Source organism: Globicephala melas, chromosome 8 (assembly GCF_963455315.2).
Source record: "Globicephala melas chromosome 8, mGloMel1.2, whole genome shotgun sequence".
Taxonomy (NCBI): domain Eukaryota; kingdom Metazoa; phylum Chordata; class Mammalia; order Artiodactyla; family Delphinidae; genus Globicephala; species Globicephala melas.
Genome location: NC_083321.1, coordinates 31,032,933 through 31,055,213, shown reverse-complemented (window position 1 = coordinate 31,055,213; position 22,281 = coordinate 31,032,933). Strand labels below are relative to the sequence as shown.

Sequence of the window (22,281 nt, the reverse complement as noted above, 5' to 3'; positions counted from 1 at the left end):
TCATTATGTAGTGTCCTAATTTGTCTCTTGTAATAGTCTTTATTTTAAAGTCTATTTTGTCTGATATGAGAATTGCTACTTCACCTTTCTTTTGATTTCCATTTGCATGGAATATCTTTTCCCATCTCTTCACTTTTAGTCTGTATGTGTCCCTATGTCTGAAATGTGTCTCTTGTAGACAGCATATATATGGGTCTTGTTTTTGTATCCATTCAGCCAGTCTATGTCTTATGGTTGGAACATTTAATCCATTTACATTTAAGGTAATTATTGATTTGTATGTTCCTATTACCATTTTCTTAATTGTTTTCCATTTGTTTTTGTAAGTCTTTCCCTTCTCTTGTGTATCCTGCCTAGAGAAGTTTCTTTAGCATTTGTTGTAAAACTGGTTTCGTGGTGCTGAATTCTCTTAACTTTTGCTTGTCTGTAAAGGTTTTACTTTCTCCATCAAATCTGAATGATATACTTGCTGGATAGAGTAGGTTGTAGGTTTTTCCCTTTCATCACTTTAAATATGTCCTGCCACTCCCTTCTGGCTTGCAGAGTTTCTGCTGAAAGATCAGCTGTTAACCTTATGGGTATTCCCTTGTATGTTATTTGTTGCTTTTCCCTTGCTGCTTTTAATATTTTTTTTTTGTTTTTAATTTTTGATAGTTTGATTAATATGTGTCTTGGCATGTTTCTCCTTGGGTTTATCCTGTATGGGACTCTCTGCGCTTCCTGGACTTGATTGACTATTTCCTTTCCCATGTTAGGGTAGTTTTCAACTATAATCTCTTCAAATATTTTCTCAGACCCTTTCTTTTTCTCTTCTTCTTCTGGGACCCCTATAATTCGAATGTTGATGTGTTTAATGTTGTCCCAGGGGTCTCTGAGACTGTCCTCAATTCTTTTCATTCTTTTTTCTTTATTCTGCTCTATAGTAGTTATTTCCACTATTTTATCTTCCAGGTCACTTATCCATTCTTCTGCAGAATAACTGATTCTGCTATTGATTCCTTCTAGTGTATTTTAATTTCATTTTTTTGTGTTGTTCATCATTGTTTGTTTGCTCTTTAGTTCTTCTAGGTTCTTGTTAAACGTTTCTTGTGTTTTCTCTATTCTATTTCCAAGATTTTGGATCATCTTTACTCTCATTCTTCTGAATTCTTTTTCAGGTAGACTGCCTATTTCCTCTTCATTTGTTTGGTCTGGTGGGTTTTTACCTTGCTTCTTCACCTGCTGCATATTTCTCTGTCTTCTCATTTTATTTAACTTACTGTGCTTGGGGTCTCCTTTTTGCAGGCTGCAGATTCATAGTTCCCATTGTTTTTTGTATCTGCCCCCAGTGGATGAGGTTGGTTCAGTAGCTTGTTTAGGCTTCCTGGTAGAGGGGACTGGTGCCTCTGTTCTGGTGGGTGTGGCTGGATCTTGTCTTTCTGGTGGGAAGGGCCGCATCTGGTTGTTTGTTTTGGGGTGTCTATGAACTTAGTATGATTTTAGGCAGCCTATCTGCTAATGGGTGGGGTTGTGTTCCTGTCTTATTAGTAGTTTGGCATGGGGCATCCAGCACTGGAGCTTGCTGACCATTGCATGGAGCTGGGTCTTCATGTTGATGTGGAGATCTCTGGGAGAGCTCTCGCTGATTGATAGTATGTTGGGCCAGGAAGTCTCTGGTGGTCCAGTGTCCTGAACTCAGCTCTCCCACCTCAGAGGCTCCATCCTGACACCAGGCTGGAGCACTTAGACCCCATCAGCCATGCAGCTCAGAAGAAAAGGGAGAAAAAAAGAAGGAAAAAAATAATAATAAATTTTAAAACTTATTAAAATAAAAACAAAAATAATAATAAAAGGCAAAAGAAGAGAGCAACAAAGCCAATAAACAAATCCACCAATGATAACAAGCTCTAAAAACTAAACTAAGATAAACATAAAAATCAGAAACAAATCAGTTGCAGACAGCAAACTCCACATCTACAGTTGCTCCCAAAGTCCACCGCCTCAATTTTGGGATTTGTTGTCTCTTCACAAATGCAGGGTACATCAATTTGATTGTGGGGATTTAATTGGCTGCTCCTGAGGCTGCATGGAGAAATTTCCCTTTCTCTTCTTTGTTTGCGCTGCTCCTGAGGTTCAGCTTTTGTTTCAACCCCTCTTTGCATGTAGGTTGCCCTCAGGCTTCTCTTCCCACCCAGACAGAATAGAGTTAAAGCAGCAGCTGATTAGGGGGCTCTTGCTCATTCAGGCTGGGGGGAGGGAGGGGTATGGTAGTTATAATTGGAATGCCAGGTGTGCCTGAGGTTGCAGAGACTTATGTGACGTTGCAACAGCCTGAAGTGCACTGTGTGTTCTCCCAGGGAACTTGTCCCTGGTCACGGGACCCTGGCAGTCGCGGGCTGCACAGGCTCCTGGGGTGTGTGTGTGTGTGTGTGTGTGTGTGTGTGGATAGTTCCCTTGCTTGCACACAGGATTCTTGGTGGCTGTAGCAGCAGTGTTAGCGTTTCATGCCTGTCTCTGGGGTCCAGTCTGATAGCTGCGGCTTGTGCCTGTCTCTGGAGCTCATTTAGGCAGTGCTCTGCCTTCTGTGGGCACACTGGAGAGGAATCCCCTCTCCTCGCGCACGCCAAAACAATGGTCTCTTGCCTCTTAGGCAGTTCCAGAGTTTTCCCCAGACTCCTTCCTGGCTAGCTGTGGCGCACTAGCTCCCATCAGACTGTGTTCACACAGCCAACCCCAGTCCTCTCCCTGGGATCTGACCTCCGAAGCCCAAGCCTCAGCTCCCAGCCCCCACCCCCCCAAGCAGGTGAGCAGACAAGCATCTCAGATTGGTGAGTGCTGGTTGACATCAATCCTCTGTGTGGGAATCTCTCCACTTTGCCCTCTGCACCCCTGTTCCTGCACTCTCCTCCATGGCTCCAAAGCTTCCCCCCTGCCACCCACCGTCTCCGCCAGTGAAGGGGCTTCCTAATGTGTGGAAACTTTTCCTCCTTCACAGCTCCCTCCCAGAGGTGCAGGTGCCATCCCTATTCTTTTGTCTCTGTTTTCCTTTTTTGTTTTGCCCTACCCAGGTACATGGGGATGTTTTTGCCTTTTGGGAATTGTGAGGTCTTCTGGTAGTGTTCAGTAGGTGTCTCTAGGAGTTGTTCCACATGTAGAGATATTTTTGATGTATTTGTGGGGAGGAAGGTGATCTCCATATCTTACTCCTCTGCAATCTTGAAAGTCCCCCAAAAAGACTGTAGACTTCTGATTGATGGACCACTTGGTGTTTGAGCAGCTAACCTCCCAGAAGTTCTCAGTCTCATTTAGGTCTATTACAAATTTGCTTAAACATTTTGTCTATAATGCTAATTTCTTCCCGGAAGGATGTTGCAAATTATGTAGCTCGAAAAGTTCTCTCCCAAACCATGTTTAAAAATAATTTTTCCTTTGGCATAGAGAAAGGTCAATGTTTGGATCTGGGTGTGAATTTCAGCCAAGGGACTTCTTCAGGTAACTTAACCTCCAAGAGTTTCGATTTGCTTCTCTACTGAAGGAGACTAATAATCTTTATTTCACCTGGGTTGTTGTGGAAATAATAGGAGTCAATTAAAGACATCTAGCACAAAGTCTGGGATCTTGAAAGTGCTCAGTAAATGCTAGTTCTCTTCTTCCTCTTTGGGCCTATGATGCAACTCATTTTCATTTTTTTGTATGCTCTTTAAGAATAGCCAAGCATTGTGCTCTCAAAAAATAATTTCGAATTGAATTATTTACTCTAGAAGCAGCTTTACCATCTTAAATACAAAAGAAGAAAAAGGACAATATAAGCTGTTTGCTGTGTCACCAGCAAAAGATGGAAAGTGTTATGACAATTATGACTGAATTTTTATAAAAGTGAAACAATCAAAATATAAATAATTGACAATAGCCCATATTTCGTGCAGAAAAATATACAGTATCTTTATACAATGTAAGCCAAGAACTTTGTCTACAAAGTTCCCTATGTATAACAACAAACAGAATGTTGAAAAAAATGGGTTATTATAATTTATAATAATATAAATTCATCTTAAAATGAATTAAGCTTAGACCACTTACAAATTATACCTCAGTTAATTTGTACAACACTGCCATAAAGACAATTTTTCTATTCTTGTTTTTAAGTTGTGAAAACAAAGGCTTATCATTGTTTAGTCATTTGTCGAAGGTCACACAATTAGAAAAGAATATAGGCAACTCTCAAACCCGGAATATTTGTACCCCATGCCATGCTCTTTCTCCAGCACCACATTGCCATTCCTAGATGGTCTTTTGAGGGTCATTATAACTTGATGAAGAAGATAAATTGTATTTATGATAAAAGTAAGTTAGTAATTTATTATATTGTTGTCATCATTCATCTATGGTGCTAAGTACAGTTCTAAGTATCCAGTTCTAGGGGGATGCTTATAAAGTGAGCAAATACTTAAGAGTTTTTGAGGCTCTGTATGGCCAATCAGAATGGATATAGACTTTAGTTCTGGAGCAGTTTCCTGGAGGCCAGCGCTGTTCCAGAGGTTAACTCTACATATACTTCATCCTGGTGAAGGTTCCCTTGGGAAGAAGGACCAGCCTGTGAGGAGTATGACACCCTTAGAGGGTTCAGTTATGAATCAGTTTTTTCTTTTTTCTGTCATAAATGAACAGCCTGTATGGCTATATCTCTGAGTATCAGAGATATATCAGTCCTAAATATACTTCTTAAGAAAAATACTTTGGATGGGATTACCTAAATTGCAACGGTGACTATGAATGGTGGAATTGTAGGTGACTTCTGTTCTTTACAATTTAATTCACTCATTCAGCATACATTTATTGAAAGCCTAGTAAATGGCAGGCCCTCCTAGACTCCTGTATTTCAGAAGTGAATAGTACAGGAGTTGTTCCAGTTATTTTTGTTGGTGTTACATTTATAATCAGAAAATTGTTCAGCAGAGTTAAGTAAAGAAAGTATATCAAATAGTTGAATGGCAAGATGAGGAAAAGTCCTGAGAAAAATCAATCCAGAACTTTAAAAAGATTACATTGTATTTATAAAAAATATATGGCAAAATGCTGACAGCTTATTTGTGCAGACACCTAATTTTTTAGCAAATCAATTGAGAGTATCCATGTTAATGTGAACAAATGCTACTGAATGCGTATTTAATGTACAAATGCCAACACCATACTGACAGGAAGAGTTAGCTCAGAGAGACACATTACATCAAATTTAAGAGTCTGCTCTGGTCAAGACTGTAGTGAGAGTTCTCCTATTTTAATATGGCACGGTGCTATTTATGTGTAGCTTCTTCTTTCTAAATGAAATTGCTTAGGGGGAAAAATATGAAGTCTGATTTCAGAAATTGGTGAAGATTTTCAGTGATTATAGTTCAAATGCTGGCTTTCCCATGTTCTTAGAACTCAGATGCTTGTTATTTTATTTCTTACTTAGTGTTTTTAGAGAGAGAGAAGAAGGAGAGGGAAATTGGAAGTAAAGTTAGAGAGAGATTCCATGTCCTTAGACAAAGAGGAAATTTAACAATACAAGTAGGTCTTGACTAGCCGGTTCTACAACTAACCAGTTGAGGCTGTGTCAAGTACAGTTCAGCCCAAATATTCAAAATCTGCTGTTTCACACATATGTATAGGCTCTTTATATTGATTAGTCTACTAATCATAGTCTACTAGATACTCATGCAAAAAACTCTACTAATTGTATTGCTGCAAGGCGTTAACCAGAAAATCAGTAACTCACCCTAGGCAGGGAAATTTAAAATGTCCCACACTCATGGTCCTTCTACTAATTGTAGATCCTGTTTAGTGAGGTTTCTATTTCTAACTCATGTACGGTGATGTTGCAATACTACGTGGGGAAAGCACATTCCGCTTGCGGATGTTGCTGAAAACAAATCTACGGAATGGGGGATTCTTTAGTAGTTCTTGGGTGTTGTACAAATTGGCTGTGGCAGAGAGGTTGCTCTGATATACTCTCGTTTCAGATGGGTCTCCTTTTGAGAAAGCTTTAACTTTTTATCTCTTCTGATGAAAACAATACTTGGAATTCTTTTTTGGGCTCCATATTCAGACATACTTAACTTCATTTGTGTTCGGAATTGACCGCTCGCCTGTGTTGCCCCTCTCATTAGCCACTCCCCCACCTGGAAGTACAGTGAAGTCGTTTTTAAAACTTTTTAAACAATAATTATTTTTCCAAATAAAGTTGAACATGATTGCTCAATATATATATTAAAAAAGAAGGGGATTCTCTCTTTCTACCAAGGTCCCTAGTGAAATTCCACAGAGCATAATTTGAAAACCTCTAGAATAATACAAAAAACACTCCCCCAGGGGTTAGTCACAATCACTGAATTCGATTTAGTAATTCAGTTCAATTTAACAAACTTTTATTGAGCATTTTCAGTGTGCCAAGCACTAAAAGCGCTAAGGAAAAAAGGGCCTCAAGAAACTTACCTTCAAGTGTGGGGAAAAGCAGGTACAGAAAGAAGCGTAATAAAGTGTTGTGGACGCTTTGGCAGATTTCTGGACAAGGTCAGTGATGTATGTCAGTGACTCTGGGCCTTGCTTTCTGTGAATTTAAAATAACTTGGAACAAACTGCATACAGAATCTTACCTCTCTTACATGCTTGACCCTGTGATTCTGTTACTCTCTGTGCCATTGGCTTTAGATCACAGAGGAAAGCCACTGGAAATGGACGTGAGAAATGGAAGTGCAAGGGATGGATGCGGCATGTGCATCTTTGAAATTTTTGTAACGTTGAGAAAAGTATGTCATTATAGTCAGAGAGGTAGGAGTGAAAAAAGAAATACAATGCATAGTTGCTAAGGAGCAGAATTATGGGGTATCATCTTCAGATTTTCCAAAATACTCTCTACCTCCATTGATGCACATGAAGCCCTGCTTTCCCCTGACAACACAGTTCCTTTTTCCACTGAAGGCCTCCAGCTTCATCTCCTACCCAGTTTCACAAGATCAAGATCATGCTATTGTAACAAAAATCTCTGCTTATTTATTCCAATAAAAAGAATCACTCTTGGACTTCCCTGGTGGCGCAGTGGTTAATAATCCGCCTGACAATGCAGGGGACACAGTTTCGAGCCCTGGTCTGGGAAGATCCCACATGCCATGGAGAAGCTAAGCCCATGCGCCACAACTACTGAGCCTTAGCTCTAGAGCCCACGAGCCACAACTACTGAGCCCATGTGCCACAACTACTGAAGCCCGCACTCTAGGGCCTGTGCTTCACAACAAGAGAAGCCACCGAAATGAGAAGCACACGCACTGCAAAGAAGAATAACCCCCGCTCGCCACAACTAGAGAAAGCCCGCATGCAGCAACGAAGACCCCATGCAGCAAAAATAAATAAATTTATTTTAAAAAATCACTCTCCATCAAGAGTGCATACTGATAGCAGTTGCACAGATAGGGAGAAGAGAGTAAGGGAAAAAACATTCCAGCTGCATAAATTTAATACAAATGTAGTTAATTTTAATTATTTAATAATAGGATGTGAATGCATCAATACAAGAAGAAAGGCAATGATGACAGAGTGGGATATGGTCAGGTAAAGAATTGTAATAATAATAATATTATTATTATTTATAGCCACAGTCTTCCTGGAGTTTTGGAAAAGGAGAAGAAGTACACTGACCTATACTTGGGACCTTATTGAATGGGAAGAAGAGGAGGTAAGATGTTAAGAAACCAGGAGATAAGGAAACTGGAATAACATATGGTACAGAAAATCATTCACTGTCCTTAATGTCCAAGCAGGAAGCAGCTAAACAGCATTCAATTTTTTTTTTTTTTTTTTTTGTGGTACGCGGGCCTCTCACCGTTGTGGCCTCTCCCGTTGCGGAGCACAGGCTCCGGACGCGCAGGCTCAGCGGCCATGGCCCACGGGCCCAGCCACTCCGCGGCATGTGGGATCCTCCCGGACCGGGGCACGAACCCGTGTCCCCTGCATCGGCAGGCGGACTCTCAACCACTGCGCCACCAGGGAAGCCCCACCATTCAATTTTTACTTGACTTCTTTTTACTAACAAGATTCTTATTTTATGAAGACAGTAAAGATCAATGATGAAATGTGTAATTTTTTCAAAGCACGTCTATGATGTTTCCTTAAATTGCATTAGTGGAAAACTGTGCTAATTAAAATATAGTTTAGGGTTAAATAAACCCTAAAATAACTTTTATCTAATTTTTTACAATTTGCTTCTTTGCCAAGACTTGATATAAAAATAGGTCAAATTCCAGAAATTTATTAAATATTGGATTTTTAAAAAATTTGTGACAGATATTTAGTTAACTTTAGTTTTTCTCATAGGAAACACTTCGTCCCCAGTTTGAAGCAAAGTATTACAAGATGGAGAGAGTGAATCCCATCAGTGGAAAACCTGAGCCTCATCAGCCTTCCTCAGACAAAGTCACTCGGCTTCTTGTTTCTATCTCAGGAATATTCTTCATGGTAAAGTATAATCATAAATCTCAGAATGTGGGATTCCAGGTTTAGAAAGACGTTCTAGGATACCAACTCATTTTGTGACCCCGAGGATGTAAGAAACTATCCTGTTCAGTACCTTGGTAGTACATACATACTATTAAACAAAATAAAAATCACAGCAGGTCACAGAATAATTACAAAGGGAGTTTGTGCATGTCCCTAAATAAAACACTCTTTGGGAGAAACAAAGATCATCTAAGATAAAATGGAAATTACATGATCATCCTAAAATTAGATATTTTGTTTTAAAACCAAGCATCATGTGAAAGTGGAGATTTGAACAGCATATCCCACTGCAACAACTGAATCTTATACCATTTATTTGGACTCTAATGAAAGTTAGTTCCATAAAGGAAATTTTAAATTTACATATGCTTTCTTGGAAAAGTACATTTCTTTAGCTTTTGGGGTCAGTGTATTGGATCCATGGTGTTGCTTTCGTTTTGTAATGATGCACAGTGTGGATGTCTCCTCTGGTCTCCCATATTGTAGATTTCTCTGGTGATCACTGCAGTGTTTGCAGTCGTGGTGTATCGCCTGATTGTCATGGAACAGTTTGCATCATTCAAGTGGAATTTCATCAAACAACACTGGCAGTTCGCAACTTCTGCTGCTGCAGTCTGTATCAATTTTGTGATCATTATGGCGCTGAATCTGGTAAGTGTTTACAAATTTTTCAATAGGTGTACAAGGGGTGGGTAAAGGAGAGGATGTGTTTCCTTTATACTTGGATTGGACTTACAGGCAGCCAAAATAAGACCTAGTATCATTTCTGGCAAAGACAATTTGGCTCAACAGAAAATATTTCATTTATGTGGTTTACATGATGGATTTTTTGAAAATTAAAATCAACAGTCATATCGCCTTCCTTGCTCTTTGGGTTTATAGTTTAGTTTAGCGACAACTTCCACTCGAGTATCTAGTGTGTGCTAGAAATGCTGCTATGCTCTTTTCATTCAGATAAGGGATTGTTTGGATTAGAAAGCCATTCCAACAAACTCAACCTCAGAGGAGAATTTATTGGAAAGATATAGGAAATTCTGTTTGGAAGTGTAGCCTTGTTATCTCCAAGACCTCATGTGAAATGGAAAACAGTCAGACAGCTACTCCATTTTTATTCCTCTGGGACTAAGTTTTTTTTTCCTTCCTTCCCTCCCTCCCTCTTCCTGTTTTTCTCTCCCTCTCTCTATCTTCTTTCCCTCTCTCTTTCTCTTTTCCTTTCTTTCTACCTCTTTTTCCAATGATTCTATTTGCATATCTGCTCCATTCTATCAGGAAGAGACTATCTGCCTCCCCACGGCCTCCCTTTCAGAGTCTGGTATACTGTTGCATTGCTATGCTTTTGTTATTTTCATTGGCTCTAAATTCATGACCATGTTGGTCAATTTCTGTAGTTTATTTAACTTAGATCATCCAGTGTTTCAATGTGCTAGTTTTTCAGAGAGAGCATCTGATTGGTTCAACTTCACATATACCAAGTGACTTATGAACCAAATGTATATGGCTGCGAGGACAATATTATGCTTAGGTCTACCTCTTCAGCAAGATCTGTGGATGGGGCCCCATTTTCTGAAGACAGGAGGCACTTATTGGCACATTTAGAATAATATCTTTCCTTTAATTCTTCCAACAACACCACAAGGTCGATATTTTCTCCATTTAGTAAATGAGGAAGCTGAAATTCAGAGAGCTTAAATAACTTGTCCCAGATTATGCATATAGTAAGTGTTAGTGCTTATATATTTACATGGTGAGATAATTCATATAGAGGGCTGACCAATACACAAACGATATTGATAACATAAACAGGTAATATGCATTTGGTTCCAAACGTGGATTGATACTGATGTTACATGGTTAGTCGGGAGGGAACTGGAACCATTTACTATTTAACTTTAAAATTATCAGAGATGTTCTTAAGAGAAAATAAATAGTCACTGAGAAATGGGTAAATATTAATGCAAGGACAATAGTTAATATTTTCTACTGGAGACTCCTTTCTTCTGGGTTAGGTTAATTTGCAGAAGAAGAATGTTGCTTACTGTATCTCCAAATAAGCCATACAGTAGTTTAATTTATGCTTTTAACTCATAAAGTGAACAATAAACATTGAAAAAAGACAGTGCTAGGATTGAGAGGCTTGTGTGGTAGCCTATATAAGGAAGTATATGTTGTGCATTGCACAGTCACCACATTGAAGGAGGAACCATTCACAGCAAGGACATTGTAGAGTTTTATATTTATGGTTTTTATATTAACTATTCTGGCAGATAGGGAAAGAAATTGTTTCTAACAAAACCAGTGTATTGTGGCAGTTTTCCAGTGGACAGAGGTTATTGTGGTTGATCTCATTATCTAAGGAAAAGGAAGCTAAGTGGTTAATGTATTCACTTCTAGGTAATACTAGCAATCAGCTAGTCTGATTTTAAACTGATCCAATTTCTTATCCTTAGTAAGTTGGTTGAATTTTAAATTTTAATATTATTTAAGTACATGGCATACAGTTACAGAAGAAGGATATACAATTTCACTAGATTTCCATTGGAACACACCTGCATTTTGAAGAGTGACAATAAAATGTTAATAGTGGTTATATCTCAGGATAATATTTGATTTAATATATATTTTTTCTGTTCATTCAAATATTTATCTCTATATGTAGGTTTTGATTTATAATCAGAAAAAAATAGCCTTTACTTTTAAAACATTCTACCATGATATAAAATTTGGAACAAATTAGAATTGGAATGTACTTTATTTTTACTTTATATATGAGTTACCCATAAAACCGCAGCCACCTAGGTAGCAACTTTGGGTCATTTTTTAAATTTTGTCTTTCACCAAGTAAGGAACAGGCTTATCAATGATCAATGGCTAACATCCCAGGACACATACTCACACTCTCTCTCTATCTCTCTCTCGCTCCCCTCGTCTGTTCCTTCTGTTCTCATTTATGCTCTCTCCCTCTCCCCTGCCCCTCTGAACACTGCCCAGACTTTCATCAGTTTGAATCGTCAGTTCCTCAACTTAGTGTCCTGATAAAAGTCCATTACTTTCTATCAGGCTGGCTGAAGTTTTCACTGATGTACCAGACTCCAGTTTTATATTTTTCCAGGTGCTTCTCAATTCCCAGTCCCTTGAACTCTGATTCTGCTCCCCCTCCAATTTCTATCCTCGGTGATCACCCCTTCCCTAGAATCACAATTGACCCTCCAACGTACATTCCTCTCTCTTATAGGTTCAGATACAACTTCTTCTCACTAAGTTTATATTTTTGATGAGGCTTAGTGTATTCTTTCTTCCAAAGTACTTGCATTTACAGACAACAAAGACCTCTGTAGACAGGTAAGGATAGTACTATTTTTATCATAGAAACCATCCTTTGAGATCCTTAAAATCCCACTAGCTCTACTTCATTAAATACAAAAGCCCATGTAAGTGCCTAGAGCTATGAAATAAGCATCCATGGTTCCCAGGAGAAAACAGAGCTGACTTTCCTCTTTCTAAATGTTTATTTCTACTTGTTGAGCATTTTGGCTTTCAGATTCAGGGATTGTTAGAAGTGAAATAGACCATACAACTTCTCCTTTGCCCTTGCAACTAACTCAGGAGAAGATTTTAAAATGGATTTAGCATAAAAGAAGTGAATTACACAGCCAACTCACCAAATGTGAAAGGAATGTTATATTTCTCAGATTCAATCAGTGTAAAGAAAATAATGCCCTTTTAAATTTATGCATTTCCTTCCCACCCAGGATGTTAAGGCACCTCACAGATTATTAAACAGCCCTTCTGACTCACCTGAACACACAGGATCAATTTAAGAGCTTCATCAAATAAGGATAGATTAACATCATTAATATCAAAATATCAGACTCTTTAAAAAAATATACCACCAAAAAGATTCACCTAGAATACCAAATGCTATCTTTTGTTATCTGCAGAACAACTCTAAATATACAGCTCATACAAATGTACTTTTCAAATGTACTCATACAAGTGTTTCTTAATAGCTTGACTTTGTGACCCCTGTGCTACCATATTCCCCAAACGAGGGATTTGGACTCAGTTAAAATATTCTATTAATCTAATACGCTTTTCAGCTATAAGCCATATACATGAAACTATGAAATGAGTGCACGGAAAAATAGATTAAATCAGCCAAATAATTTTTTAAAACTGAACTTTTCATGTTTAATGTACACAGCCAGAAACCTTGCCATTCTTCATGCATTACTTTTCGTCTCCTTCATCATATCAGTGACTGTTGTGAACTGTGCTTCTCTCGTATCCATTCCCTGCTCCCCATCCTCACTTCTGCTTCCTTAGTTCAGCTGCTTGTCATTTCTAGCTCAGGCTATTGTCACAGCCTTCTAACTGGTTAGTCTTCCTGTCTCTATTCTGCACTCTTCCTATCTCCCTTTCACACCACTGCTGCAAGGGTCTTTCAAAATTACAAATCTGATCATATTATTTTGTACTCAGATCTGTATAACAGGTTCCCATTGCCTCTGACATCAATGGCATGGGAGGGTCTCCATTATTTAAAGCCAGTTTTCCCTTCTCCCCTTGTTGGAGTTTGTGTCTTGCCCCCTCCCTGTCACACCCTGCAGTCCAGCCTATAAGAACCACTTGTGTTTGCTCCCTGGCATTCTGCTATTTCACACCCATCTCTTGGTTCACAGTGCTTCCTCTATTGACCTTTTTTTTCTTTTTCTCTCCTTGAAGAATATCTCTTCATCTTTGAAAATTTCAGTTAAGGATCACTTCTTTCATAAAATTTGTTCTCGATCCCATATGTGGAATTAAAGAATCTCTTTGTGTCTGTTCTTCTCACAGGTGCTTGGACAGGTCTATTCTCCCTCCTTATCAGAGTCTCCTGATAGCATTAAACAATCTCTTTTGTGAATGCTCTTCTGCTACAGTGCTTGGGATATGCCTGTTCTCCAGCAATCAGGTTATAAATTCCTCACGAGCAGGGGCTGTAGCTTCCTCATGTTTATATCTCCAGGTCTTCGCCTAATGCCTAAAAGACATTTAGAATATATTCTTTCAATACATTTTAAATATTTTATTCTCCAGATATCCTAGCATTTCAAATATTGTATGTGCTCAAAGTCACTTTTGTTACTGGAATTATATTTTCAGTGTCTTTCAAGTTTTCTGCCCTTGTTAATTTCATTCAAACTAACAATCAAAGGATATATATTCTCTAAGCTTTTAAAACAGGTGGATTGTGGCATTCCTACAAATATTTAATTTGGGAGAGAAATATGGATCAAGATAATAAAAATTTGATGACAGGCCCATTTTACAGATCATAAAAGTAACTTAAAGGATTGTTTCCTACTCTTATACTCATCAAATCACCTGAAAAACTTTTGAAAAACTACAGATTCCTGAGTCTCATTCAGAATCTTCTTTGTAGGACTATGAAGTCTGTATTTAAAACAAAAAGTTTCCCATAATGCTCTCCAAGTGATTCTGATCCAGTTAGTCCACAAAATGGCATTACGAAATCAGTGATTTAAGGAGCTAAGGTGATTTTGATACCCAGCCAAGATCAGAAATCACTTCTTCCAAAGGTAAATTGCAAATAATTTAACAATAACTAAAACTTCAAGTTATTATCTTTAACATCTTTTATGAGGCATATAGCTAAAAAACTACAAAGCCAGCATTTGAAACCAGGAGTTGCTCTTCACAAATCCCATCCTTTTTATTCTTTATTTTGCTGCCCCTCAAAATATAATGCTACCAGAGGTTAGCATTATAAGTAGCATGGTTAACCATCATTAGTAAATACTTCCAAAAAGATTTTGATAAAAATTTAAAATGTGCAGTTACTTAAGAAGTGTATATTCTTGTTGTTGACAATCAAACCTCAATTAATCTAAGAATTATTTTAAGAATGAAAGTTCTCTGGTCTCATGATTAACATGTAATTTTTAAGAGAAAATAGAAACATCACAGCAGAAGTACTCTTGTACTTCTGGGATTAAGCCAATTAAACCATTTCAGCATTGTCAATAAAAGGATAAACTCCTTTTGGTATTCCTCCTCTCATTTTAAAGGCCATGTACCAGGCATAGAGCACACTATAACCAAAAGGAAGGAAAAAAAAAAAAAAAAGAAAGCCCTGAATACACTTCGCTATTGTGTATTCATGCTGGTTCTGGACTCTTCCACATTATTGATCCACTTCCATCTCTAAAGTCCAGAGAATACATTCCTATGTTTCCTTCATGGGCCTGATCCCCAAAGACCTCAAAATGTACCTGACTTTCCTCAACACCCGATTTCTACTGGTAATTACGATGCAAATAGGTTATTATGGAATAGGGTGGTTCAAAGTGTTAGACCACACATCTTAACCTCGAAAGGAAGCAATGCAAAATGACCCATTTAATAAGAAGGTTAGCTTCTTTTTTTTTAATGTATTTGTTTAGTTTTTTCATATGTATGTCCACGATTTCTAGAAATTCAAAAAGGAGGATTCCTGGAAAAGTGCAGACTCTTTTTGACTCTGCAAAAGTCTGTTTGGAGCTCCTTTTTACAAGGAAGGTTAGATTGTGAGCCTCTGACTCAGAGATAAAGAGCATTAAAACACGTGTACAACTCCTTAATTTGCCCCTTCACAACAACCTTGCTGTTTTTTCTCTGCCTTTGCCATTTTTTCCCACAACTGATTTCTGCATTGCACCCCAAAACAAAGCATTAGTAGGGAGATGACTTCTTAGCTCAGGATGAATTCTAAAGTCCTCACCATAGCCTACCAGGCCCTGAAAAGGTGTTTTTCTCTGAGATCTCTCTGACTCATCTCTTACTACCTTTACTGCCTCCACCCTTGTCCCTCTACCTTCCTTGTCCTTCATGAAGCACACCAAGCCCATGGCAGGCTCAGGCATTTGCACTTACAATTTCTGTTTCCCCCGATACTGAGCTGCATCCCTGCTGGGTTCCCTCACTCCATGCAGCTCTCTGCTCAAATGCCTTCCCTGATCACCCTCTAAATAGCACGCTGTGCCACCACTACTCTCTACCCCTCAGGCTGCTTCATCTTTCCTCTTAGTACTTTGCATCTCCTGGCCAATTACATATTTCTTTGCCATCTTTCTCTGAGCACTGGAGTTTAAATTCCATGAAAGCAGAGACTATGTTTGGTTCACTGTTATTTGGTTCCCTGAATAGTACCTGACTCATTAGAAATTCCTAATAAATATTTTTAACCCAATATATATGACCACAGAATATCAGCTTACTGAATGCACTAGTGAATAATTTTTAAAAGCATAGGTTCCTCAATATGGTATTTTATTTACTTTTTAAATTTTATTTTATTTTTAAATGTTTTACACACACACATATATTGCATATATATATATATATAATGATGTATATTTATGTAGTATATACATATACTACATGTATATAATGTAGTAACCAGAACAATTGACCCTGAATCCCCTTATTCTCTCCTCCCCCAAGTACATATCCATTCTACCACACACACACACACACACACACACACACACACACAACTTGCTGTGTCAATGTGATTGCTGTAATACACCATCCAGTTGGTTATATTTGAATTGTGGTTTCTTCCTACACTTTGTGGGCGAGTTAACATGTCACTCTGCATGGACTGATTTTGTAACTCATCATCATGATGATGCCAATGGGCATTTGGGCCTTGGGTGATGCAGGCTGTTCACTACCTCAGACAGCTTTCCAAGAGCAATATATCCAGGGGTGGCACAACATCTTTTGTGATTCATAACATTCCTCCAAAGGTTATTAGGTTATTGTAATCCCTTGGGGCATCAGCTGCAGATATCACCATCGCAGGCTTACAGACAGGTCTATGTGCTAAGTATTAAGACAAAATCTGAAGTGGTTATGTGACAAGGCACAGCATAGGTGGTACAAGAGAGCCATGATACCAAATCCCGACTTTGCTACTCGCTTAGAAGTATTATCTCGGGTTAGGTGCTTAACATTCTAAACCTTAGTTTCCTGTTCTGTAAAATGGAAATCATAATGCCTATTTGATAATATTGTTGTAAGGACAAATATAAATAATAGTATATATAAAACACTGTTTGGCACCAGCCAAATACTCTAAATGACTGTTATTTAAATAAAATTTTCTCTCAGTCCCCATGAGGGCACTTAATTCAGTGCCTGAGGCATAGGAGCTACTCAAGTACTATTTGCTGATTGATAAGGCTGTCTTCCAGTACTCTCTGGAGACCCTTCTCTAATCATCTTAGTTGATAAATGGGGCATGGAAAAGAACAAAGTCAGGATAACTTTGGTGCTCATGAATTCAAGCTAATCGGGTCCTAAAATTTGGAAATGATTACTTGAGTGTACAGTTAAAAAAAAAAAAACTGCACCAGGGGTAGAATGAGACTATTGTACTCAATATAATCTTTTTGTCTCAAGATAACACTTTAAATCTTAGGAAGAGATGGATTGAATCATGGTCAAGATGAATAATCATAATAGTTCTATTGAAAGAACAGTCAGGGAAGGTGAACAACTTTTCAAGTGTCCAGACAACTTTGTGATTTTGCATGCCAATAGGCAGGGTTATTGGAATTTATAATCTAAAGAATAATTTGTTGAATTGTGGGGTTACGTAGTCACATTTACATACATACACACATCACCCTTCTGTCTATAGTAAATATACATTTCCAACTATATTTACTTGGAATATTGTGAAATATGTTTTCTTTCCTTGAGTCTGTATGAGTGGTACACAGAGTATGGTGGGGCAAGGAGAAGGTGGCAGAATATAAAAAATGTTATAAAAATCTATTGTGCATGTGACTTACAGATTCAACAGATCTGACTAGTGAATCTTGTTTTAAATAACCACCAAACCAGCTTTGTTCTTTAGGAATGCAACTTTGCCCACTGCCTTTGTCATAGTTTGGAAAATTCTTTATCAATAGTAAAGAAGACATACTTCCACTTAACCTTCCAGAGTAGTGAAAAGCACATATAATTTGATTATTAAATCCCAGGTCAGCCGTTAACTAGTTGAATGTCTTTGGGGTTTTTTTAAGTCTCATTTCTTTGATTTATAAAGTGGAAATAAAGATAGCTAGCAGAAAAGATGTTATTGCAGAAATCAAGTGTGTCTGTATATATACACATATTTACAACACATTTTTATACATGCATTGTGTGTGTATGTGTATATATAAAGCACTGTAGAGTAAGATTTAAAACTTGCTTCTGCTTAATTAAAAATGTAACCACTATGTAGAATATACTTTAGATGTTTCTTGAATAGTGTAAATAACAGCGTTTTCTAAAAGAAAATAATAACATTAACTATTTGTTTTCTTTTATTACAGGCTTATGAAAAAATTGCTTACCTTCTCACTAATTTAGGTAAGCCCATTTTTCTTCACTCTTTAGTAACATGGGCATATTATTCTGCACTTGCTTTACACACTTTAGCATTTTTTATATGTTTTTTATATCAACTTTAGTTATATAATTGTCAATAAAAGTGAAAGAAGGGGCATAGGAAGTTGGACTACATCACATAACTATAGAGAGGCAAGGTGTATAGTTACAAAATCTTACTAGAAATTAGCAAACCTAGTTCTCCCTACTTGGAATTGCTTTTTTCCACTACTTTTTCAGTTCTTCGTGATTTTCACCCCCAATATTTATTTTTATCAAAGTGTCATATTACATGTACACAATTTAAAAGGCAAAAGATTATTAAGAGATTTGTAATAAACACCAGTCCTTTACCACATTACCCATTTTTATTTTCCATATCCCTGAGGGACGGCTTTTTAGCATTTTATCAATTAATTTCTTCTGTTATTTTCTACCCTGTTTCTAAATTGCATGCCATTCTTGGGTTTTCCAGCTTTGGGAAGTGATTGCCTTCCCATCATAAAGACAAGAACTTAAGTCTTTATTCCCTGCAGTGTTCTGTCCCCGCACACTTTCCCATCCATCACCGGCTAAAAACAGACTTAATTCCCCTCCTTCCAAAGTGGTTGTACCAGCAGTTTTAGCCAAATGAATAAGTAGTGTTCAAATCATTGTGTCTAGAGAACTATGTTCACATCTAAGGCATGGTGTGTACTGTGATCCTTCCTTTCTTACACAACCTTTATATTTTCATGAAGCTAATAATAGCACTTTTTTTGCTTAATTGTCTACACATACTTTCCTTAATTTATCCCAAACTTCCTGCCATAACTCTAAATTCTCTCTAAATACATTCAAAAACATTGAGTATTGTATTCATTTTATTTTCTCCTTAGAGTTATCCTCCCTGAACCACTGTCTACTCCAATCTCAATAGGTTACCCTCTGGGCATCTACACTTCCCTTCACCAACACTGTGGCAATTCCTTTCACCTTTTTTCTCTCGGCTGGACATTACTTTTTGGATCCTATGTTTCTTCTGTCTTAACTTAATTCCTTATTTTGCTACCTGGAAAGTAAATTTCTCAAAACCTTACGTGTCAGAAAATGTCTTTTTTTCTATCCTCAAACTTAATTTTTAGTCCCCCAGTTTGGGGTACAAAATTTTTATTGCAGATTTGTTTGAGCAATGATCTTTTATTGAGAACTCACCAGAGCCAAGGCACTGGGCTAAGCTAAACACTTCTCCTTCATTATTTTGTTTTATTGTCATCACAACTCTATGACAGTATGATCCCTAGTTTATGGATAAGAAAACCAAGATAAAAGTTAAATAAGTAGAATTTAAACTCAGAAGTGACAGACTCCATTGACTATGGTGGAGGAACTGTATGACTCTATCATGATATATCACTTTCGTTATAATGTATTTACAAATACAAGTAACAAGAGAAGGAATAGTGTGTAGAGGGAAGAACTAGTTCCTAGTTCATCCTCTGGATGACATGATTACTTGGAAATTACATGACTATGAGCAAGTTTTCCCCTCTCTCCATTCCATTCTTCCTCCTTCTCTTCTTTCTTCTGTTTCTTTTTGTTTTCTTTGAGTCAGTTTCTTCACTGGTAAAATGAGAATGATAATACTTCCTGTTTCACCATTGTAGGTTGGCCGCCTGACACATGACAAGTGCTCCATAAATGGGAATGATCTTTTTCATCATTTTCATTGTTCTTTAAACCCACTGAGCTACAATTTCTTCAGTTGGGTAACAAAGCACTTGAACTACATTGTCTCAAAGATTTCTTCCAGCTCTGATTCCTTACATTTATTAACTTTTAAAGTACTTTATACCCAAGATAGAAGCAAATCTAAGCAAGTGATTTGGGGACCACAATTGATAGTAGGAAACAGAACAGTTATCTGTGCTAAGTTCCAGGTGTATTCACTTCATATTTGATTTTTCCATCTGTAACTCATACCATAATGCCTGTGGATTCATAACTGTTGATTAATAATGAATGAATTGTATTGATTTAAATTAATAAAATATTGATATTTTACTTATAGTAATATAATATCATTGCATGTATATACCTATAAATATATAAATATATATATATAATATATATGACATTATACTTTGTATAACTTTTGGCTTGCAAATTTATGCTTCAAATTAGAAATTAGGTTTAACTTTCTAGAGGAGGCCAAACACTGTTTTATTTAAAATATTTTTTTAAACTTTGTTTCTTGATTTCTTTTTTTGTCCAAATATTTTATTTTCAAAAACCACACACACACAAAAAAATCAAAGCTTCAATTCTATCACATTAAGGTTTTTTTTAGAGAGGAAATATATAACATTTGATTCCAAGAGAGAATTTTTTCAGCCTAGTTTTATAGTTGTTGAGAATTAGATCAGAATGGTTGTCAGTTGTTCCAAATAATAAAGTAACTATAATAATGAACTGTGATTTATCTTTAATATTAATTATCTATAAAAATAAACCTGAATTCCAAGAAACAAATTAGATCAACTGGTAAAAGGAGTTTTTATTTTGTCAGAGGTCAATTCAGCAATAGGAGCATCTATATCAAGAAAATAGTAACAAAATCATATGTCACCATATTAACATTAGGCAAACAAGAATTTGATATCTATTTGAGAGAGACAGAGAAACACTTCATACTGATAAACAATCTACCAGGTCAATATAATTGTCATGATTTCTATACACATTTTCATAAACCTTCAAAACATAGAAAGCAAAAAATGATAGAAATACAAAAATAAATTGATAAATCCACACTCAAAATATAAGCCAGGATATAGAGTATTTGAATATCATAATTAGCAAGCTTCTTTTAAAATATATATAAACTGTATGTTCGACAGAAATATTATTTTCAGACACTTGATACATTGACAAAACTTATCCATGTAATTTGGCCACAATGAAATTGCAACTTTTTTGCCCCCAAACAGAAATCACACAGGACACATTTGTGGATCACGATGCAATAAAATTAGAAATGGAGAACCAAAAGCAATCTTACTCACAGGATTTTTTTTAAAAATCCACATTGTTATTTCTAAATAAGTTTTATGCTTAATTTACAAACTATTTAGAAGGAAACAACAATGAAAACACAACCTTTCAAAACCCATGGGGAAATGTAAGCCTATCCTGACTGCTCTCACTGGTTCCCACCAACCAGTCACTCTTTTGGATGCCCCACAGACCCCCTCCTATTTCCGGCACCTACCTGCTTTGGACTTGGAGTTCCCCAAGACCTGTTGTGTTTTTATTCTGTGCTTTGCTCATGCATGTATTTTGGCCTCTCTTTTCCTTAAGTCAGAGCCCATCTATTTTCTACCTTTCTTGAATTTTTCAATTATATTAAAAAATATATATATATATTAGATGTGCATATATATTTTCTATCACTTATTTGGGTACTGAGTGGGAGCAGAGGCTTCAGTACATGCTGCCATCTTCATCCAATCTCTCTCATCACTGTATTTTGTTGTGTTTTGTTTGTTTTGTTTTGTTTGAGAAGTTAGAACCCTAAGGCGTGAGTTGACAGAGTTCTTAAAATTATCTTATCTAAATTCCTCATTTCACAGATTATAAAACTGATTACAGAGAAATGTGAAGAGACCTGCCTGAGATTACTGGCAAATTAGGTGTAAGGTTGAGATAAAAACTGGGCTTTTGTGACTGATGTAGCCCTCTTTTCTCTTTACTATTCCACTTCAGTCTGCATACAAAATATTCCTTTTTCAAAGAACCCTATGGACAGTTTAGGTCCCTATATTAAGTATAGCCAGTTTGGGTGAAAGACTGATCTAATATTTGTGGTTACCTCTAAATGAAAGGAGCAGAGAGAATCCTGAAAATCTTTATATCTTAATAACAAGCATCATACTTCTGTAGCTGTGGGAAATGTCTAAAGATTATCTCATTGGATCCTTTCAGCAACTCTATGGAACAGATATTATCATTCCTATTTTTACAGATGCAGACACTAGAACTCAGAGACATTGAGTGGCTCATAGAACTAGTAAATGACTGAACCAGACTTTGAACATGGGACTTCTGATTCTGTATCCATATTTCTTGTCATTTACCTCATCTATGTAAACACACCCTATGTTCCTTTTAGAATATCCTCGAACAGAATCTGAATGGGAAAACAGCTTTGCTTTGAAGATGTTCCTCTTCCAGTTTGTCAATTTAAACAGTTCTATCTTCTATATTGCTTTCTTTTTGGGGAGGTAAGTCAACTCCATAGGCATTATCTTTGCAGAATGACAGAGATTGTCAACAGTTCCACTGCTGGTTTGTTAACAGGGGTGGCAA

At 37.0% G+C, this 22,281-nt stretch overlaps 1 protein-coding gene across 2 annotated transcripts in view; it reads left to right on the top strand.

Moving 5' to 3' along the window:
• ANO3 (anoctamin 3) overlaps positions 1-22,281 on the top strand; it is a 275,901-nt gene that overhangs the window by 223,305 nt on the left and 30,315 nt on the right. For both annotated transcript variants that reach the window (XM_060303399.1, XM_060303400.1), the window contains 5 exons: positions 7,608-7,690; positions 8,329-8,469; positions 8,998-9,162; positions 17,880-17,916; positions 22,085-22,196. In XM_060303399.1, the coding sequence (XP_060159382.1) occupies positions 7,608-7,690; positions 8,329-8,469; positions 8,998-9,162; positions 17,880-17,916; positions 22,085-22,196 (538 nt within the window). The remainder of the gene's footprint in view (positions 1-7,607; positions 7,691-8,328; positions 8,470-8,997; positions 9,163-17,879; positions 17,917-22,084; positions 22,197-22,281) is intronic.